Source organism: Macrobrachium nipponense, chromosome 24 (genome assembly GCF_015104395.2).
Source record: "Macrobrachium nipponense isolate FS-2020 chromosome 24, ASM1510439v2, whole genome shotgun sequence".
Lineage (NCBI taxonomy): Eukaryota > Metazoa > Arthropoda > Malacostraca > Decapoda > Palaemonidae > Macrobrachium > Macrobrachium nipponense.
Window position 1 is genome coordinate 7,080,035 of NC_061091.1, and position 18,604 is coordinate 7,098,638.

Genomic DNA, 18,604 nt, shown 5'->3' on the forward strand with positions numbered 1-18,604 from the left:
CCCAAGGTCTCAGGAGGGAATTCTTCCTATTGCCCTACCAGTCCATTCCATTAACTTCTAGGGACCGGATACTCATAAGGTACCGCAAAGAGGGACAGGATGATTCTCCTTCCATTGACCAAGACCAGTTCAACACAAATATTCTAAATCAGGTCAGTAGCCTTGGTAGCTTACTCAGCTCAGTTGTAGCAAGGTTTGAGAAGTGTTTAGCAGGTTAGGTGCTCAGGACTCCCTGATTGCAGGTCTCAGACAGGAGTCGGCAGTTTCAGCCCCTTCTAGTAGCTTGATGCAAGCTCAGAGCATGCCTGACGGGTCCACGCTCCCTCCTTTCCACCGGTAATCCCTGGAGGGTGGCTAACTTCGCTCCGTTGTCAATGGGATGTTGACTATAGAAGGTTTGCGGCACACGTAGGCTCGAGGATTTCGAGTTTTTCCCCGAAGGTTTACAGCCTCCATTTATAGCTATGTTAGGCTTACGGAGGCAGCTCTGGTTAGAGAGGATAAGGTCCACCCCAAGGAGACTGTTATCCTTTCTAGAGATCAGGCTCAGCAAACATGGATACAGAACTAGAAGAGTGGGACTGCCTCAAATACTAGAGTAACAGCTTTTAAAAGCCCTTTCACCATGTTTACAACTGATGTCGGGAACCCCTTACCTTTTACATCAAAGGTAGCAGAACTTACACTCAGGCAGTGACTCGGAAGAGCCCATGCCCCAGCTTAGGGAGACAGATCCCACATCTTTACTACTCCCAGGTAGGGAGGATTTGTGGGAGGATTTGCCAGCTACGTTATCGGTAGGCAAGCTGAAGCCAGATTGTGCAATCACCTGTTTAGTGAACGCCTTCCTAGGCTGTCAGCACGCATTGATCCAAGCCGAATTTGACGCTAAGACACGTCTCGCAAGGTCTCTTAACTCCCTAGTGATGACAGAGACGGCGGCTCGGGAGTACGCTCAGGAGCTGCTGTTTTAAGGTCATTGCGAAGTCGTTACTTTTAAGCATGCAATGTGACTTGTACGACTTTGCGATTGCTAGGAGAAATTGCAGAAGCATGTTCTATCTGAGGCTACGATCAGGCACGACCCAACAGCTTCTAGCTTCCTCAATCTGGGGTGCAGATCTCTTCCAGCTTCAGCAGTAACCGAGGTTCAGAGCGAGGCATCACGTCTTAACCAAAGCATCAGGTTGCGTTGGGGAATCCCTTTCAAAGGAAATCAGAGTCTTCTCCCTCCAGTTTTTAGGGCTAGGAAGAGGCAAAGGAAGTTCCAACCTTTCCAAGTCCGCAAACACGCATCCCTGTGCTATCAAGCTGTTCCAATTCAACAGTATCCCATACCTTCGACTTCTAAGGCTCAGCCTCAACCAACAGCATCAATTTGTCTTCCTTTCGCCGCCGTCTAACCAACAGTTCTCCTCACAGTATTCATTGTCGCCCGCTTTTAACCCGGTCTATGAGCGTCGGGCATTTCAACCCTTTACCAGAGTTGCTAGGGGTTGGCAGGGCTAGAGGATCCTTTCGCCAGCGCGGAGGAGCCAGAGCCCAAGGGCGAGCTAGAGGTGCAAGGTCATGGGAGAGGATCCCGCCTTCATCATCTCAATGAAGTTTCTCAGGTAGGAGGCAGGCTGTACCTCTTTCGTCATCGTTGGGGTTCAGCAGTTGGGCAAAAAGCATAATATCCAGAGGCCTAGGCTGGAGTTGGATCAAAGGTCCTCCTCCACCATACCTTCTATCAGGAAACCAACGCAGGAATTGATGGATTACTCCAAGGACCTTCTCCAGAAGGGAGCAATCTCCAGGACGAAGAACTTGAAATTCAGGGTCGTCTATTCAGCGTCCCAAAGAAAGGGACCGACAAAAGAAGGGTGATCTTAGACTTGTTCTATAGCTTGGTGTTTCTCTGGTACAATTTCACGGAGCGACAGGCTGAGCCCAGAAAATGGGATTTTGACGTAGGAAAAAATCTATTTCTGGGCGAGGAAGCCGTGTCGCCAGTGAAATCCCCCCCCTTTTTTTTTTCCTTTTTTCCCCCCCTTGCTGTGCACCAAGCTTCTATGCTATCGATAAGTATGACGCCGCAGTCCCCTTCAACAGGGTAGCTGGGTGTGACCTATAGTCGGCTCCCCGTTTTCAGGGTCTTTTGATGAGGAAAAGGCTAAATTGGAGGGGTTTGCTGTGTAGTGTTTAACACTCGCCCCAGTTCTATACCGACACCTTTTATTTAGGTGAGCGAGTCAGAGACTTCTGACATGTCCAGTTTAGCAGTTCTCTGGTATCATAGCAATATTTTACTAGAAATAGTGCTAAAGAGGACACATCTGATTCAAGTGTTAGTGTGAGTGTGTGTGTGTGAATGTAGGCTGCAAGGTGAGGATACCGAAGGCTTCGGTTGATCCTCACACTGTATGTCGTAAGTGTAGAGGGTTTGAATGTCTTTGGCTAACACCTGTCATGAGTGTGAAAAGGTTGAATGCTAATGAATGGAAGACTCTAACTTCTTACTTGAAGAAGTTAGAGAGGGATAGATTTAGACGGGCTGCACAAAAGGGTGTGAGTACAAGGCCTATTGAGCCTTTTCCTGAGTCTAACTCTCCTTTAAATAATGTATTTGATTCTCCCTCTGTATCTGAACCCTCACAGGCTTTGCATTCAGATTCGGCTTCTGAAATCGCCGATCTGAAGGCTACTCTTCATAAGATGAGGACCAAAATGGCGGCCATGCAAGGTAAGGGAAGTGATAGTGACATGCTGAGTGAAGTGAGTGCTCCCAGTGTTGTGGAGGGGGCGTCTGACCGTCTCTGCGATGCTCCCAGGCCTAAACCTCTTCCAAGCTCACATACCCAGAGGAGAAGGAAAGTCGAAAGCTTTGCGGAGGTCGTGGAGAATCCCCACCGGTCAGGCGTCCCTTCAGCAGGCTCTGTTTCGCAACAGACTGCTCAGGACCGCTTCAAGAGGAGCGTCCTGCGAGAGTGTTTCTCTTCGTCCGGTTCTCCTTCACCTAAACGAGGGTGGAAGGACTCGGACCTGTCTAGGCCACTGAAAAGGCATTGGAAAGAACCCGCTTTTGACTCGAGCCCAGGAACGCTTCTCTGATGAAGCCCCCTCATCTATCAAGAAGGCAAAGATGGTCTCGACGTCTCCACGTTCTGATTTAGAGGATCGTACACCTTCGAGGTCTCCTTCTTCTCCCATTGAAGAGGACGCTGGCGTAGCTTCGAAGAGGATCCTGTTAGCTGTGCAAGAGCAGTTAGCCTCTTTAGTCAGAGTGCTTTCTAGAGATCCTCCTCACAGAAAGGACGTTAGGCTCCCTGTTAAGAAGTCTCGTCTCCTTTCTCCTGCCAGGCGCGAGACTCCAGCCAGACGTGAGGCCTCTTCTTCCAGGCACGAAGCGTCGGCCAGGCGCGAGGCACCAGACAGATTAGGAAAGTCTTACAGGTGCGAGCAACCTTCTAGGCACGAACAGCCTACCAGGCATGAGGAGCCAGCCAGGCGTGAGAAACCTACCAGGCATGAAGAACCTTCCAGGCGCGAGGCGTCTTCCAGGCGCGAAGAGCCAACCAGGCGCGAGGCGCCAGCCAAGCGCGAGGCACCAGACAAGGATCCAGACAGGCGCGAGACGCCAGCCAGGTGCTAAGAGTCAGCCAGGCGCGAGGCGCCAGCCAGGCGCGAGGCCCCAGCCAAGCGCGAGGAGCCAGCCAAGCGCGAAGTGCCAGCCAGGCGCGAGGCGCCAGCCAAGCGCGAGGAGCCAGCCAGACGCGAGACGTCAACCAGGCGCGAGGCGCCAACTCGACTTAATAGAGACTCTGTTCATTCTCTTAGTCCTTCTCCTAGAAGATCCTCCTGAATTTAAGGCGGATTCTCCTCCCGGTATGGACGACGATTCGGAAGACGAGGCTCGTGGTAGAGAGGGCTTCTCGAACTATAAAGTTCTGACAGCCCTTCTTTTGCAAGAGTATGGGGATGCATTAACTCCTGCTGCTCCTCCTCCTCCTCGATCGCTGTTTTCGAGTTCGAAAGTGCCTAAGTCTTCGTCGGTTCTGAAGATGAGACCTACCATCTCTATGAAGAGGACTCTCCAGTCTCTTAACAACTGGATGAATACGAAGAAGGAGCTTGTCAGAACTACCTTCTGTATGCCCCCGGCGAGACTTTCTGGCAAAAGAGGTATTTGGTACCGAACTGGGGAGAACATGGGCCTTTCTCTCCCAGCCTCGGCTGAAGCAGATTTTTCTACTTTAGTTGATGCCTCACGTAGACATGGATTGAACTCAGCTCGTGTGACTTGGGGTATTTCTGAGATAGATCATCTCCTCAAGGGACTCTTCCATATATTAGAAGTCTTCAATTTCCTGGACTGGTCCCTTGGGGTGATGTCCAAGAAAGCCCATGACTCGGAAGGTCTAGACCCTGAAGTCCTACTTTGTATCTTGTCATGCATTGACAAGGCAGTGCAAGACGGCTCAGGAGAAGTCTCCTCCCTCTTTGGAGTGGGAATCCTGAAGAAAAGGACTGTGTTCAGTGCCTTCCTAACCAAGGCTGTTTCCCACTCACAGAGAGCAGCCCTGGTTTATGCTCCCATGTTGGACTTTTTGTTTCCTTCTCAGTTAGTGAAGGACATTTCTCGCTCACTAACTGAGAAGGCGACGCAAGATCTTCTCCTTCAGTCTTCAAGGAAGAAGAGACCGCCGGTAGTGGTTGAGAAGAAAGGACCAAGTACATCGCTTCAGCCCTTTCGAGGAGGCCCTCCCTCCAGAGCTCCCTCAAAAAGGAGAGGCCCTGAGAGGAGAGGTAGATCTGCTTTCCGTCCCTTTAAGAAAGGGAAATGAGACAGCGAGCCTCCAAACACCAGTAGGTGCCAGGCTACTCGGATTTGCAGAGGCCTGGACATTCATCAACACGGACGCCTCTTCGATGTCTGTAATCAGGAAGGGATATCTTATCCCCTTCCAGGACAGTCCTCCCCTAACGACTATTCCGCGGGAACTGTCAGCCAGATACAGGGACCCTGTACTGAGGGATACTCTTCGTCTGATGGTGGATCAAATGTGGGACAAAAGAGCGATAGAATTAGTACTGGATCAAAACTCCCCGGGGTTTTACAATCGTCTTTTTCTGGTTGCAAAAGCCTCGGGGGGCTGGAGACCAGTACTAGACGTCAGCGCTCTGAACAAGTTTGTTCAGAAGAAGTTCTCTATGGAGACTTCGACCTCAGTCCTTGCGGCTTTGCGACAAGGAGATTGGATGGTGTCTCTGGATCTCCAGGAAGCCTATTTTCACGTCCCGATTCACCCTTCTTCGAAGAAGTACCTCCATTTCATGACGGGGGGAAGGATCTTTCAGTTCAGGGCCTTGTGTTTTGGTCTGTCCACAGCTCCTCAGGTCTTCACGAGCCTGATGAAGAATGTGGCGAGGTTTCTTCACCTCAAAGGCGTAAATATCTCTGTATCTGGACGACTGGCTCATCAGGGCCAGATCAGAGAGACAGTGTTTGGAGGACCTTTCTTTGACCCTAAACCTGATAAAGTCGTTGGGACTACTCGTGAACCTCGAGAAGTCTCAGCTGATCCCCAGACAGAACTTAGTCTATCTGGGGATTCAGATGGATTCTCGGAGTTTTCGAGTATTTCCTTCGCAAAAGAGACTCGCAAGAGGCTTGGAGAAAGTCTCTCTCTTCTTAGGGAAAGAACGGACTTCGGCGAGGGAATGGTTAAGCCTTCTAGGGACCCTTTCCTCGCTCGAACAGTTCTTTCCTCTAGGAAGACTTCATCTTCGTCCTCTTCAGTTCTTCCTAAGGAGATCATGGAATTGGAAGACGGGACTTCTCTCAGACAGTTTTCTCCTTCCAGTGGAAATGAAACCCCACTTGGAATAGTGGTTGTCTCCTTTGAAAGAGAACAAGGGAATCTCTCTGGAGGTTCCGAACCCAAGCCGAGTGTTGTATTCCGGCGCATCGGAGAAGGGTTGGGGAGCAACGCTAGGAGCAAGAGAAGTGTCAGGCACCTGGAAGCCAGCTCAGGTGTCCTGGCACATAAATTGCAAAGAACTTTTAGCAGTACACTTGGCTCTAAAGTTCTTCGAACCGTTTGTGACGAACAGTGGAGAGGGACACACTCCTTTTTCCTTTACGAAATAGCAAGAGATCTGCTACTTTGGACCTCCCAGAGGAACATCTCCTTCCTAACGAGATTTGTTCAGGGAACAAGGAACGTCAGGGCAGACAGGCTGAGCAGGAGAAGCCAGGTCCTTCTCACAGAGTGGACCCTCCACTCAGAAGTGTGTCAGAGTCTCTGGTCTCTCTGGGGCACTCCTCATGTGGATCTGTTCGCCACATTCCTATCCAAAAGACTGGAAGTCTTTTGCTCAGTGGTAGAAGACCCAAGAGCTCTCGTTGTCGACGCCTTCCTGCTAGATTGGTCTCATGTAGACGTATATGCTTTCCCCCCTTTCAAGATTCTGGGACAAGTACTGAAGAAGTTCGTAGCGTCGAACGGAACAAGGATGACCCTGATAGCCCCCTTTTGGCCAGCACAGGATTGGTTCACAGAGGTGGTGGAGTGGACAGTAGACTTCCCCAGATCCCTTCCAAGAAGGATGGATCTTCTCAGACAGCCACACTTCGAGAGGTATCATCAAAACCTCCCCGCTCTCGCTCTGACTGCCTTTCGACTATCGAAAGACTAGTCAGAGCGAGAGGGTTTTGGGTTTTCTCGCAAGGCTGCAAAGCGCTATCGCTAGAGGGCCCGCAGAGCTTCCACTAGACGAGTCTATCAGTCTAAGTGGGAGGTTTTTAGAAGTGGTGTAAGTCGAAAGAGTTGTCCTCCTCCAGTTACCTCTGTGACCGAAATCGCTGATTTCCTTTTGTTCCTGAGAGAGGACTCTCACTTGTCTGTATCTACAATAAAAGGATACAGAAGCATGCTGTTTCGGCAGTCTTCAGAAATAGAGGCCTAGAGCTTGCTGATAATAAAGATCTACACGATCTTATAAGATCTTTTGAGACTACAAAGTCTAGAGAACCAGCTCCTCCTAGCTGGAACCTTGATGTGGTCCTCAAGTTCCTTTCATCTGAGAGATTCGAGCCTCCTCATCTAGCTTCGTTTTTCTTCAGATTTAACAAGGAAATGCTTGTTTCTCTTATCACTAGCTACAGCCAAAAGAATTAGTGAGCTTCATGCCCTAGAAGATGAAGTGGGATTCAACAGAGACTCAGCCATCTGCTCGTTTAGAACACTATTTCTAGCCAAAAACGAAAACCCCTCGAATCCCTGGCCCAAGAGATTCGAGGTTAAGCTTATCGAGTCTCGTCGGTAAGGAGAAGCAGAAAGGTCTCTTTGCCCTGTAAGAGCGCTAAAATTCTACTTACAGATGAAGAAACAAATACGAGGCTCTAGACAAGGTCTTTGGTGCTCGATTAAAGACCCCACAAGACCTATGTCAAAGAATGCGCTAGCTTTCTTTGTAAGAAACGTCATTACAGATGCTCACAAGATCTGTCCTGACGACTCTTTTCGACTCTTAAGAGTGAAAGCTCATGAGGTAAGAGCAGTGGCGACGTCTCTCGCTTTTCAAAAGAATATGTCGCTAAAGAAAATCCTTGAAGTGACATATTGGAGGTGCAACTCGGTATTTGCATCTCACTACCTGAAAGACGTTCGCGTGACCTACGAGAAAATGTTTTTCTCTGGGTCCAATTCGTGTCCTGCGGATACGATCCTGGGTACGGGAGCTAACACCAATCCTTAACTTTGTGCATACCTTCTACTAGATATGTTCTAGATTTTCTGCTGACAAAGAGGGCTCGATGCCGCACTGGCGGCCGGTCACTGTTGTTCAGTAAGGAACTCTTGTGATATCTTTTTGGAGGAGTATGATAAAAAAATTTTTTGGAAATTTATGTATGTGTGCGTATTGTGTTTTCGAGTTATGGTTGTTGTAATGAGTTTGGGGATAACTCAGAACAATCTTTTCTACTAACATGGTGGTTAGGATCAGGTGGTCGGGATTGGTTGTGTGCTCCTTCATAAGTTCCACGCTGGACGAGTGGTTTTCGAGCTGGGCTGCCAATTCGGTGGTCCAGGTTCGATTCCCGGCTCGGTCAACGCGGAATCATGAGAAATTTATTTCTGGTGATAGAAGTTCATTTCTCGATATAGTGTGGTTCGGATCCCACAATAAGCTGTAGGTCCCGTTGCTAGGTACCAATTGGTTTCTAGCCACGTAGAAATATCTAATCCTTCGGGCCAGCCCTAGGAGAGCTGTTAATCACTCAGTGGTCTGGTAAAACTAAGATATACTTAACTTAACTTAGCTCCTTCATAAGGTGTATTGTCATATAAGTGGTTTCAGTACCATTGACAAAGTCCTTTCAGGCTCTGCCGAGTAAGCGGATCATACCCCATCGGCAGACCCACAAGAACTCTTGGCCATAGATCACATATCTCGCTAAAGTTTTCTTGAGGTGATGCAGACTCCCGGGCAACAGCCACGAAGTCTACCACCTATCAGGTAGGAACCAAGGTTTTTCTTTTATACCTACAACATATGTTGTTTACCTGTCTATTCCATATTAGCTGTCTCTGACCCTCCACCAAAGGGTGCCAATCAGCTAAGTATATATCTGACAGGTAAGTTTATCTGACAGGTAAGTTGATTATATGAAAATGATATTGTTATGATACAATAAAGTTTCATACATACTTACCTGGCAGATATATACGATTAATGGCCCACCCAGCCTCCCCGCAGGAGACAGGTGGAAGAGAGAAAATATGATAGAAAACGGGAATGGTTCCTAGTCCTGCCACCCAGGGCAGGCCGGTAGATCACCTGACCTACCTGTAGCGAGTGGCGCGAAATTTGAATTTCTGTCGGGGACGACGGAGTCTTAGCTAAGTATATATCTGCCAGGTAAGTATGTATGAAACTTTATTGTATCATAACAATATAATTTTTAACTGCAACTCTCATTCTTTCTTTTAAAAATAAAGGTCCCTGAACTTATCAAACATTTCTTTAAAATTCTTATTAAAGCTAAAAATAATATGATAGCTACAGTACTTCAAATCAACATACCTGAATTACTTCTGGATTGGTAGCCTGGCCCAAGATCTCCAACAAATCATCGTCACCAATGAAATAAAAGCGTGGGAATGCTGATCGCTTCTCCTCAAGGAATTCATTCAGACTCTTTTGACACCTGTGGTGACAATAAATGTAAAGTAGTCATACTTCACATATATGGTAAAGGGTATTTAATAACATTCAAAAATTTACGGTTAAGGGAAAATTATGACATTCCCCAGTTTGGAGCAACGAAACAAATATTAGGAAAATGTTATCCTTTAAAATCCATTACTCCAGTGTTTCAATAACATATGATATCTAGATGCACATAAGATCTAAATGAGAGAAAACTCTTCAAATTCATTTCCATGAAAATTCATCATAGATGTAACCCTATAAATTTTGAATCTACTCAGAGATTTCTATAACTTTAGTGCATCAATCTGGCTATATTATTTTGCTGCTTGGCATTCCTAGGTACTATAGTAAACCCCCTGAATTCGCTGAGGATAGGTACCACAATCAACTGCGAATTGTTAAACCTGTGAATACTTAAAACCTCTCTGAAAATGCTTAGGACTGCCTATTTTGATAGGGTAGGATTCATTGACTGATTAACATACATAGCCTTGGCCCTTCTTAACTAGAAAGTGCATCTTATATGTCAGAAAATACAATAGTAATTATTTGAATAAAAACCCACCTAACACAAATCACCATTCATGACCAACCCAGAATCCTAGACATTTCATTCCCATGTTAAACAATTAACTGCTTGCTGAATAGTTGCATGGATCTGGGGTTCCTGGCACTTAAGAACTTCACATAATAAGAATCTTGAAAAAGCTTTTGACAAAGTACATACTGTGACAATAAGCTATTACTGTCATTCTACCATAACACTGGGTCTTGATTGAAGACATTGGCATGTGTGTCAGACACACATGTGATAAATATAGTTGTCCTCTGCCATTTATCATAGTAATGAAGATGTTACAAAGTGGGTAAAAAAGGGGGTCCCTAGGAGCTGCTTTATGCAGATGACCTAGTGTTAACTGTATAATATCAGGAAGTGGTGGAAATGTTTAAAAGGCATAAGAGTGGAACTGAGACAATAAGAATGAAAAAGTACAATCAGGAATGGGGCAATGTTGTTAGGTATTGCAGGCTCACAAAAAGAGAGGAAAGTTATTGACGGGTATCTGATGGCCCAGGTAAGATAATGAAAATTTTGATACCTGCATATACTAAAAATCTTACTTTATATTCCTTACCAACCACTGATGGTGTACATTAGTTACAACCAATCCAACATCATCAAGCACGTGGGTAAGCAAATATCTTTCTCACCTTGCCAGCTGATCATAAAGTGTAACGAGGGTATTCCTGATGCCACTGATACGGCATAATGACACGACTTTGTTGTCTCTTGCTACATCTCTCATGATGGCTTTGAAATCATCATCAACTCTCTTAAACCGACCCTGTTCATTAGGTAATGCTCCTCTTCCAAAAATCGGCTCCAGATACAACCATTTACGCTGGAAATGCATGGCTCTTTTACTAATGTTGTGATTAGGTAAACAAAGATAGCATTTCACAATCTAATCCAGGCTACAGATGGCCTGATGTTCTGTCCTTACTTCCTTATCCTGTTTGCTTTCACAGTAATTCCTCACTTGGTCAACAGTGGTGTTAACATCTTCTCTATCATTATGAAAAGAAATTGTGAATTGTGATTTTATATAAAAAGACATGACTTTTAACAACTGTACTCTATATGTTCTGATCAGTACCCATATATATATAGTTGATTTAATAAAGATAAATTTACCTGAATATGGTTGAGGTTGCCAAGATACTCATCCAGATCAGCCAAGCGCTGTTCCCAAACTTTGGCACGATCAGCAAATCCAACGTAATATGGAGAATCCTTCAATGACTGTAGTAGACTCTGATGATCACCCACCTAAATAAAAAATTTATAGTAACACCCACTGCATTTTAGTTCAAAAGCAAAGACAAAACTAAATGCATCAAGTAATGTTGACATTTGAAGTGACTATTGACAAATGTCAGTTTAATTTCAAAAGTCTTTATTATATGGTACAAATAAATTTGATCAAGCCATCATATTTATCTTAAAACCCCACAAAAATTTATTTCTTTAACCCCTGCATCACCGACTACCTTATATTTTCTATTACTTGTCGCCAATCATTCATAATTTATTGCTCATTTCTATGAATTGAGACTTAAAAAATTTACGCATTTAATTTATATTGACACCATATCATTAATCTAACATTACTTAAACAACACAAAGTAAAAATATTTGACCTACCTATGACTAGTATAAAGGAATTAAAATTAAAATTATCCAGGAACTTCAACCATATATTACACGGACTTATTCCAACTTTGTTCAGCTAAAAGCTTTTCTGGAATTCCTATACAAATGTTGCCAACGGGTTAAGTTCAAATCTATTTTTCATATCATATTATTCTCTTGAAATTTTTGCACCACATCTCTAATGTAGCAAAATTTTAACATATCTGAAAAAAAATTAACTTATCTAAAACAATCTTAAAACTCAAACTTCTACTACTTACCTTGTTAATAATATCCTTCCATTCCTTGATGAGCATTATCTCATGACCACCAGAGTCTGTGTGAGGCAAGAGTGTAAATCGAGCATCCACCTCCCACACATCAAGTTCTCCAAGTGCCTGTCTTATAACCACTTCCCCGGCTGCTTTGGAATTCATCTCCTTCAGTGCATCTTTGTGTTGAATCAATGCATCGCGTACCTAGAGCAGAAGGAGGAACAACAATATGAAATTCTCTAAAATGACAGGAATACCTTACGAATCTTAAGTAACTTAAACAAATATTTCCATAGCAAGATAAATACGTAATAAGTATATTCTCAAAGATCAAGATTTACAGTAAGGCCAAAAGCTTGTTCCGCAAATGAACAACAAGAGTTTACAGTGAAAAACATGTTAAAAAAAGGTTGATGAACCGAAGAACGCTGCAGTGATCAAGTTCTATATATTGAACTAGCAAGACTAAACTTTGCTCTTCGGTCTCATGACATTCATTGATATTTGACAATGAAATTGAAGAAAATTATATCAATGACATTTGGGATGTTTTCTTATCTTCATTGCAACTCTCATTATGAAATGACAACAGTTAAATGCGGGAGCTTGAAATCTTCTGGGTACTACTATCATATAAGATGTACGTAATCAATCCATTCAACTGAAAGGAAGAAAATCTAAAGACAAAAATAGTATGGCTGAGTGATTGAAATGTGTAACAGAAAAAAGTTTTGTTCTCTCAATAATACATACTTTTAAGAAATTTCCAAACGTTAACTTTTCAATAGCAATGTTTGAAGGCATTCCCAGTAGGCTGTACATTTCAATCCAGTGCTTCTCAGAAAATACTTCTCCTCTGACGTACTTCAGCACAGGCAACATTGCTCGGTACTTATCCAGCTCATGAATCAGACGAACTGTCACCGGAGTTGTCTCTCCTGATGACTGTAACTTCTCACCTGAATGATGCAGAATTGCAATTTAGTTTTAAATGAACATAATGTTTCATCATTGAAGATATTTCTCAAGTAGCAAGAAACAAGTATTCCTTAAATGACAGTAGCTTTCATAAATCAAAGATTTTTAGTAAATAAACAAAACAGAAACAAACAAATAATTATCAATAACCAAAGTATTTCAAGCTTTTTAGTTAAACAAACCAATAATTATCAATAACCAAAGTATTTCAATCTTTTTAGGTTAGTAAAAAGCAGTTAAAAATCAAGAGCAGACACAAAACACAATATCTCAAGTTTCTGGCTGGTGCAACGATATCTTAAAATACTTGGTGCAGAAACACTTCTATTCAACTGACCCCAATTATTCAAGAACTCTTCAAATCGATAAGTTTTGCTTCGGAAAACTATCCATTCTTCATTAGAAAATTCATCCATGCTGGAACTGAATTCATCAAACAGGCCCCATATTTGCTCATGCTTTGTTAGATCTGCTTCTATTTCATCTAACATAGGAAAGTATGGTTCACCCATTCCAAAGTGTTCATAATCCTTTCTGTATTAGTAAACATAAGTTGAAAACAACTGTTAGTTCTGCATCCAAATAACAAAGAAAGTAAGGAGAGAAAACAGGCAAATTTGTGGAGGAGATCATTAGGCACTATAACTAAATTACTACAAAAGAATACCTACAGAGGTTCAATCATTCTCAAGAGGATCCTCATTTGTGAATGAAACAACTCCCCATTTTTGAGAAACGTATTCCACAGATAACATCTCATAATCATTACAGTATACTGTACTACATATTACCTTTTAGAAAATAATTTAACAGATACATAATACGTACTATTCATACATGTACTATTATAAATAAGTAGCTGTACTCAGCGGGAACAAAAACAATGACTATCCTTATTACACACTGCAGCTATTATTCTTTTTAGGTTAACCTGTACATTTTATGAGGCCTCATTTAATAAGGGCACCAGTTTTAAAAATTGTAGTACATAATTCATAAAATTTTTATGTATCATATATTTTATAGGAATGTTTGCTGCCCAACATGGGAAAATTTGAAATTTCAACTAAGCACAGTAACTACTATTTTTTTTATCTGATACCACTGTTTCCATTAATCCTTATTTTAATAGATTTCTTACATTTACACATTCAATACTTACTTCAATGAATCCCTTGTTTCCATTAGCTGATCCCATTCAAAGCGCTTCTCTCGAACTATTGTGATGGCTGCCTGAATACGCTCAGAGTCCCCTTCGAGTTGGTCTTCCTTTGGTTGAAGTTGCTCCCATCGTAGTCCAAATTTTTCAATTTCATTGTTGAAGTTGTTAGTCTGGCTCTCTAGGTTGGCTTTGATTCCTTCAATCTATTAAAAGAAAGACATACAATAAGGCCCAAAAAATCATAATTAAGTCTTAATAACATTTGCGGTAACCCAAGAATTTTGTAAAACTTTGAAGTTCTATAAAAGAACAATCTACTATACCTGCTTCATCACAATTTGTTCATGGTTCTCCATCAGGGTTTTGTAGTTATCCCAAAGCATTGTAACCTTGGAAACTTGTTCTACCCTCTCTTTGGTCCAACTAGCCAATATCTTGTTTTTCTTCTCTGCTTCGTTGAACAGTTCAACCATGTCTTGAGTTAAATTTGCATATTCTGTGTGCTTGTTGCTTGCCATTGCAATTTCTTCTACACTCTGTGGCTGCCTCTTAAGAACCTAACCATGACAGAACATTAACTTTTCATTTAAAATTAAAGCACTTAATTACATATCATATAGGTATGTATATTCTGCAATTAAGCATAGCATTTATCTGCTTGAGTAGTAACCCACTCGCTGAAGAGATCAACTGATCAAGTAGATAAAGGCTACTATACTCTACCTATTTATGGAAAAGATAACATAACCCAGAACTGAATATTTAAATAATCTAGTTAAAATATTTTTGCAGATATCTTAAACTGTTTGTTTCAAAATTTTTTGCAAAATAAACAAAATAAATTCAAACCTCAATGGCATCTTCAGTGAACTTTTCAATAGTATTGATATCGCTGATTATAGCATTATGAAGTCCCTGCACCAGCATGTCCCAGTAGCGACGATTCATAATCTCCAATTCAACACGCAACGGCTGGAAACTGACACTGAAGCAATCTATCTTTTCCTCCGTGCTTGGAAGTTTCCCAATCTCTTGGCCTTTGGATTTTGATGCTCGGAAATTTCTGAAAATGAGCAAGGGGCAAATTCTACAACATAGACTTGGGAGAAAATCAACCTATACTAATCTGATAAATGAAAAATAAACGCCTAACAGGTCTCACTACAGGTACTATAATACTTTTACTTCTCTAACATCAATGTTAACCATCTTAAGAGCTGTTGTAATCCCTTCAGTGAAGAGACTGATCATGAAGCTACCAAATAACAAACATTTTGTTAATAGCAGTTTTAATAATGCAACAGGGCTGGCTGTATTGATGAACAAACATGGATAGCACAAAAATGACAAAACCAAGTCAAATAACTGGGTAACTTACAGAATTCACACTAAATCACCAAATCACTTTATGATGATCTGACTAAATAATTACTACTCTACTACTATACTACTACTAAATATATATTAGAAGGAAACCCTCTTTCAAACAAGTTTTATTGAAAGATATTGCTGCATCAGCTGCATTCAACTTGTAAATAGTCTTCTCTATTTTTCTAACAATAGCTTTCTCTCTACTACTACAACTGGCGAGTATTGCGCCGATATTACTCATCAGGAGGAGTCAATTTCGGGGATATTTCTTAAAATTTATTTATTTGTCACATTTACTGTGACAAATAAATAAATTTTAAGAAATATCCCCGAAATTAACTCCTCCTGATGAGTAATATCGGCGCAATACTCGCCAGTTGTAGTAGTAGAGAGAAAGCTATTGTTAGAAAAATAGAGAAGACTATTTACAAGTTGAATGCAGCTGATGCAGCAATATCTTTCAATAATAAATATAATAATAATAATATTTCTTAATTACCAACTGCTGATAGACAAGTTGGCAATGGAACTGTATAGTGTCCCTGGAGTTCTGATGCCAGGAACTGAAACTCCACAGGCAGACAATAATAATTATAGTAATACGTAATATGTATTGTAAAATAATTACTTTAAAACTGAAAGCCAATAGTACAGTATTTTCTCTGGCTACAACCTGCAACGTCATAACAAAAATTTACAATCACTTTGGCGTGCCCTATGATAGTCAAAAGTGTCTAGCGTCTGTGATCCGTTGAACTACCAAACTATACGAGTAATTATAATAGTATGAGCATATTGGCAATGCTATTTTTGGGAAAATTACAAGTTTCTAATGCTGTGTTTGCTTACCTGTCCCAATCCTCTGAAGTTTTGCAATAGTTCTGAACGAGATCCTCAATGTCACAAGATCCTAGAGCACACAAGTCTACGAATCTATCCTGCACACCTTCCAACCTTTCAAACAATTCTTCTGCACGTTTAAAAAGTTGTGTGAAACGATGTGCATTACGTTCAACGATAATTGGAAAAATGGGGTTATCATTCACTTCACTCACTCCCTGGAAACAAAATTTCAAGAATGTAACTTTAAATGCAAAGTTACAGATTAGTAACAAGGCTAATTTCATATAAAAATGACAATTTGTCGAAAATTCCATTTTTCCTAACTATACAAACCTGAGGTCCTTTAACAATAGGAAGGTAACTAGCGGCAGCTGGGACGGTCGTAAGCTTCGAACAAGGGGAGAACGGTAGTTAACTGCTTGTCCGATCGTGCGCGCGCCGCGCGCCCGGGCGGTGAAGAATCACTTTTGCTTTAGGCCCATGCAAAAAGTTGCAGAGTGAGGGGTGGTATGAGGTGGGACTATATGTAAAGGGACCTCAGGTTGTATAGTTAGGAAAAATGCAATTTTTCGACAAATTGTCATTTGTTCCGATACGTAATACAAACCCTCGGTCCTTTAACTAACAATAGGAAGACTCACTTCTTGGTGGGTGGAATCTGAGTCTTTTTGGTGAACAGACTGGTGTTCGTCCAACCTTGGAATGCCTCCCTGGTCGTAAGAGCAAGGGAGGGATCCAAACCTCTGTCCGATTGATCGGGGTGTGCACCGCAGGATCAATGGTCAGACCTCTGAGCCAAGTACTAAGAGAGAGGCAAGCGTATCTCGTTGTACCAGCAAGTAAGAACTTGCTCCATTACAAGAGCCAACATAAAGTTATGGGTTTGTCTCAAGTAGGCATCCACTCCTTCCCCCTTGTTGGAGGGAGTGGAGGATATTTGCTTCTATCCCTAACTAAAGGGATAGATTGGGGCTCGGTCGAGTAGCTTACCTGCATCGAATTCCTTTCCTGCATGGTGACGACCGTGACCCTCTGCCCACAGGTAGAGAGAGAGAAAGATGGAGAAGAGAAGCCAGTCGCACTCTCATTCAACCATTCATTCCTACAGTCACACCAGGAATCGATGCTGTTCTGCCTGCTCGGGTGCTGGGTAAGCTTACACGTGTTGAGCAGCCACCACAGGTCCCAAGGAAAAAGTATCCAAGGACTTGTGGGCAATATCCCGAAGGTAGAAGGACGTGAAGGTAGTCTGGTTGGCCCAGACACCTGCCTTCAGGACCTGCGCCACGGAGAAGTTCTTACGGAACGCCAAAGAGGGTCCAATACCTCTGACTTCGTGGGCTCTCGGTCGGAGCGTACGGATGTCGTCACTACCATCAGCCTCGTACGCTCTCCTGATCACCTCACGCAGCCAGAAAGAAAGCGTGTTCTTGGATACTTCTTTCTTGGTAACCCCAGTGCTAACGAAGAGGCGTCGACACTCAGGCCTGAGGTGTCGAGTTTTCTTCAGATAGCGCCGTAGCGCCCTCACAGGACAAAGCAAACATCTCATCCGTACGTTGTCGGTGAAGTCCATTAGGGGGGAGGGGATCGTGAAAGACTCGAACCTGTCGTCAGGGATCGACGGATTCTGAGTCTTAGCTACGAAATTCGGGACGAAATCGAGCGTCACAGATCCCCCAGCCCCTGGAATGTTTAACATTGAAGGACAGACCATGAAGTTCCCCTACTCTCTTCGCCGATGCCAGGGCCAGCAAGAAGAGGGTCTTGAGGGTCAGATCCCTGTCTGACGACTCTCGGAGTGGCTCGAATGGTCTTCGAGTCAAACTCCTAAGGACGAGAGTCACATCCCACTCAGGGGGCTGAGTTCCCTGGGTGGGCAAGACCTTTCGAAGTTCCTCATTAGCAAGGAGATCTCGAACGAGTTCGAGATGTCCAGTCCCCTCAGTTTTAGGACGAGCGCCAGTGCTGCTCTATATCCTTTAACTGTGGGTACTGAGAGGAGCTTCTCTCGGCGAAGAAACACGAGGAAATCCGCTACCTGCTGAAGAGTGGCTCTGAGAGGAGATAGACCCCGTCTACGACACCAACCACAGAAAACGGCCCACTTCCCCTGGTACACAGCTGCAGAGGACTGTCGGACGTGTCCAGCCATCTCTGTTGCTGCGCTACGAGAAAAGCCTCTCGTCGCAAGAGATGGTGGATAACAGCCAGCCGTGAAGTTGTAGGGACTGGACTGCCCGGTGGACCGCTCTACGTGTGGCTGGGCTAGAAGGTTTGTGCCAGTGGGGCATCTCTCTCGGTTCTTCCGCAAGAAGAGCCAGCAGGTCCGGATACCAAACGGCTTGAGGTCGCGTTTGGGAGCACCAGGATCATCCTGAGATTGGGTTAGTGACCAGCGCTCGGCTGATCACTTTCCGAATCAGACAAAAGGGAGGAAAGGCGTAGACGAAGAGGTTGTCCCAGGGGTGTTGAAGAGCGTCCTCTGCAGCTGCCCATGGGTCCAGCACGGCTGAGCAAAAAAATGAAATTTTCATTATTAAAATGAAGTTTTATTGTATACTTACCGAACAATTATAG

The 18,604-nt window shown here is 43.3% G+C and overlaps 1 protein-coding gene across 1 annotated transcript in view; it reads right to left on the bottom strand.

Annotated features, from left to right (window-relative positions):
- LOC135205840 (cytoplasmic dynein 2 heavy chain 1-like) overlaps positions 1 to 18,604 on the bottom strand; it is a 252,552-nt gene that overhangs the window by 202,306 nt on the left and 31,642 nt on the right. The window contains 10 exon segments of the mRNA XM_064237094.1: positions 9,073 to 9,196; positions 10,414 to 10,604; positions 10,898 to 11,032; positions 11,677 to 11,874; positions 12,424 to 12,629; positions 12,986 to 13,182; positions 13,811 to 14,013; positions 14,134 to 14,367; positions 14,660 to 14,873; positions 16,031 to 16,239. Of these exon segments, the coding sequence (XP_064093164.1) occupies positions 9,073 to 9,196; positions 10,414 to 10,604; positions 10,898 to 11,032; positions 11,677 to 11,874; positions 12,424 to 12,629; positions 12,986 to 13,182; positions 13,811 to 14,013; positions 14,134 to 14,367; positions 14,660 to 14,873; positions 16,031 to 16,239 (1,911 nt within the window).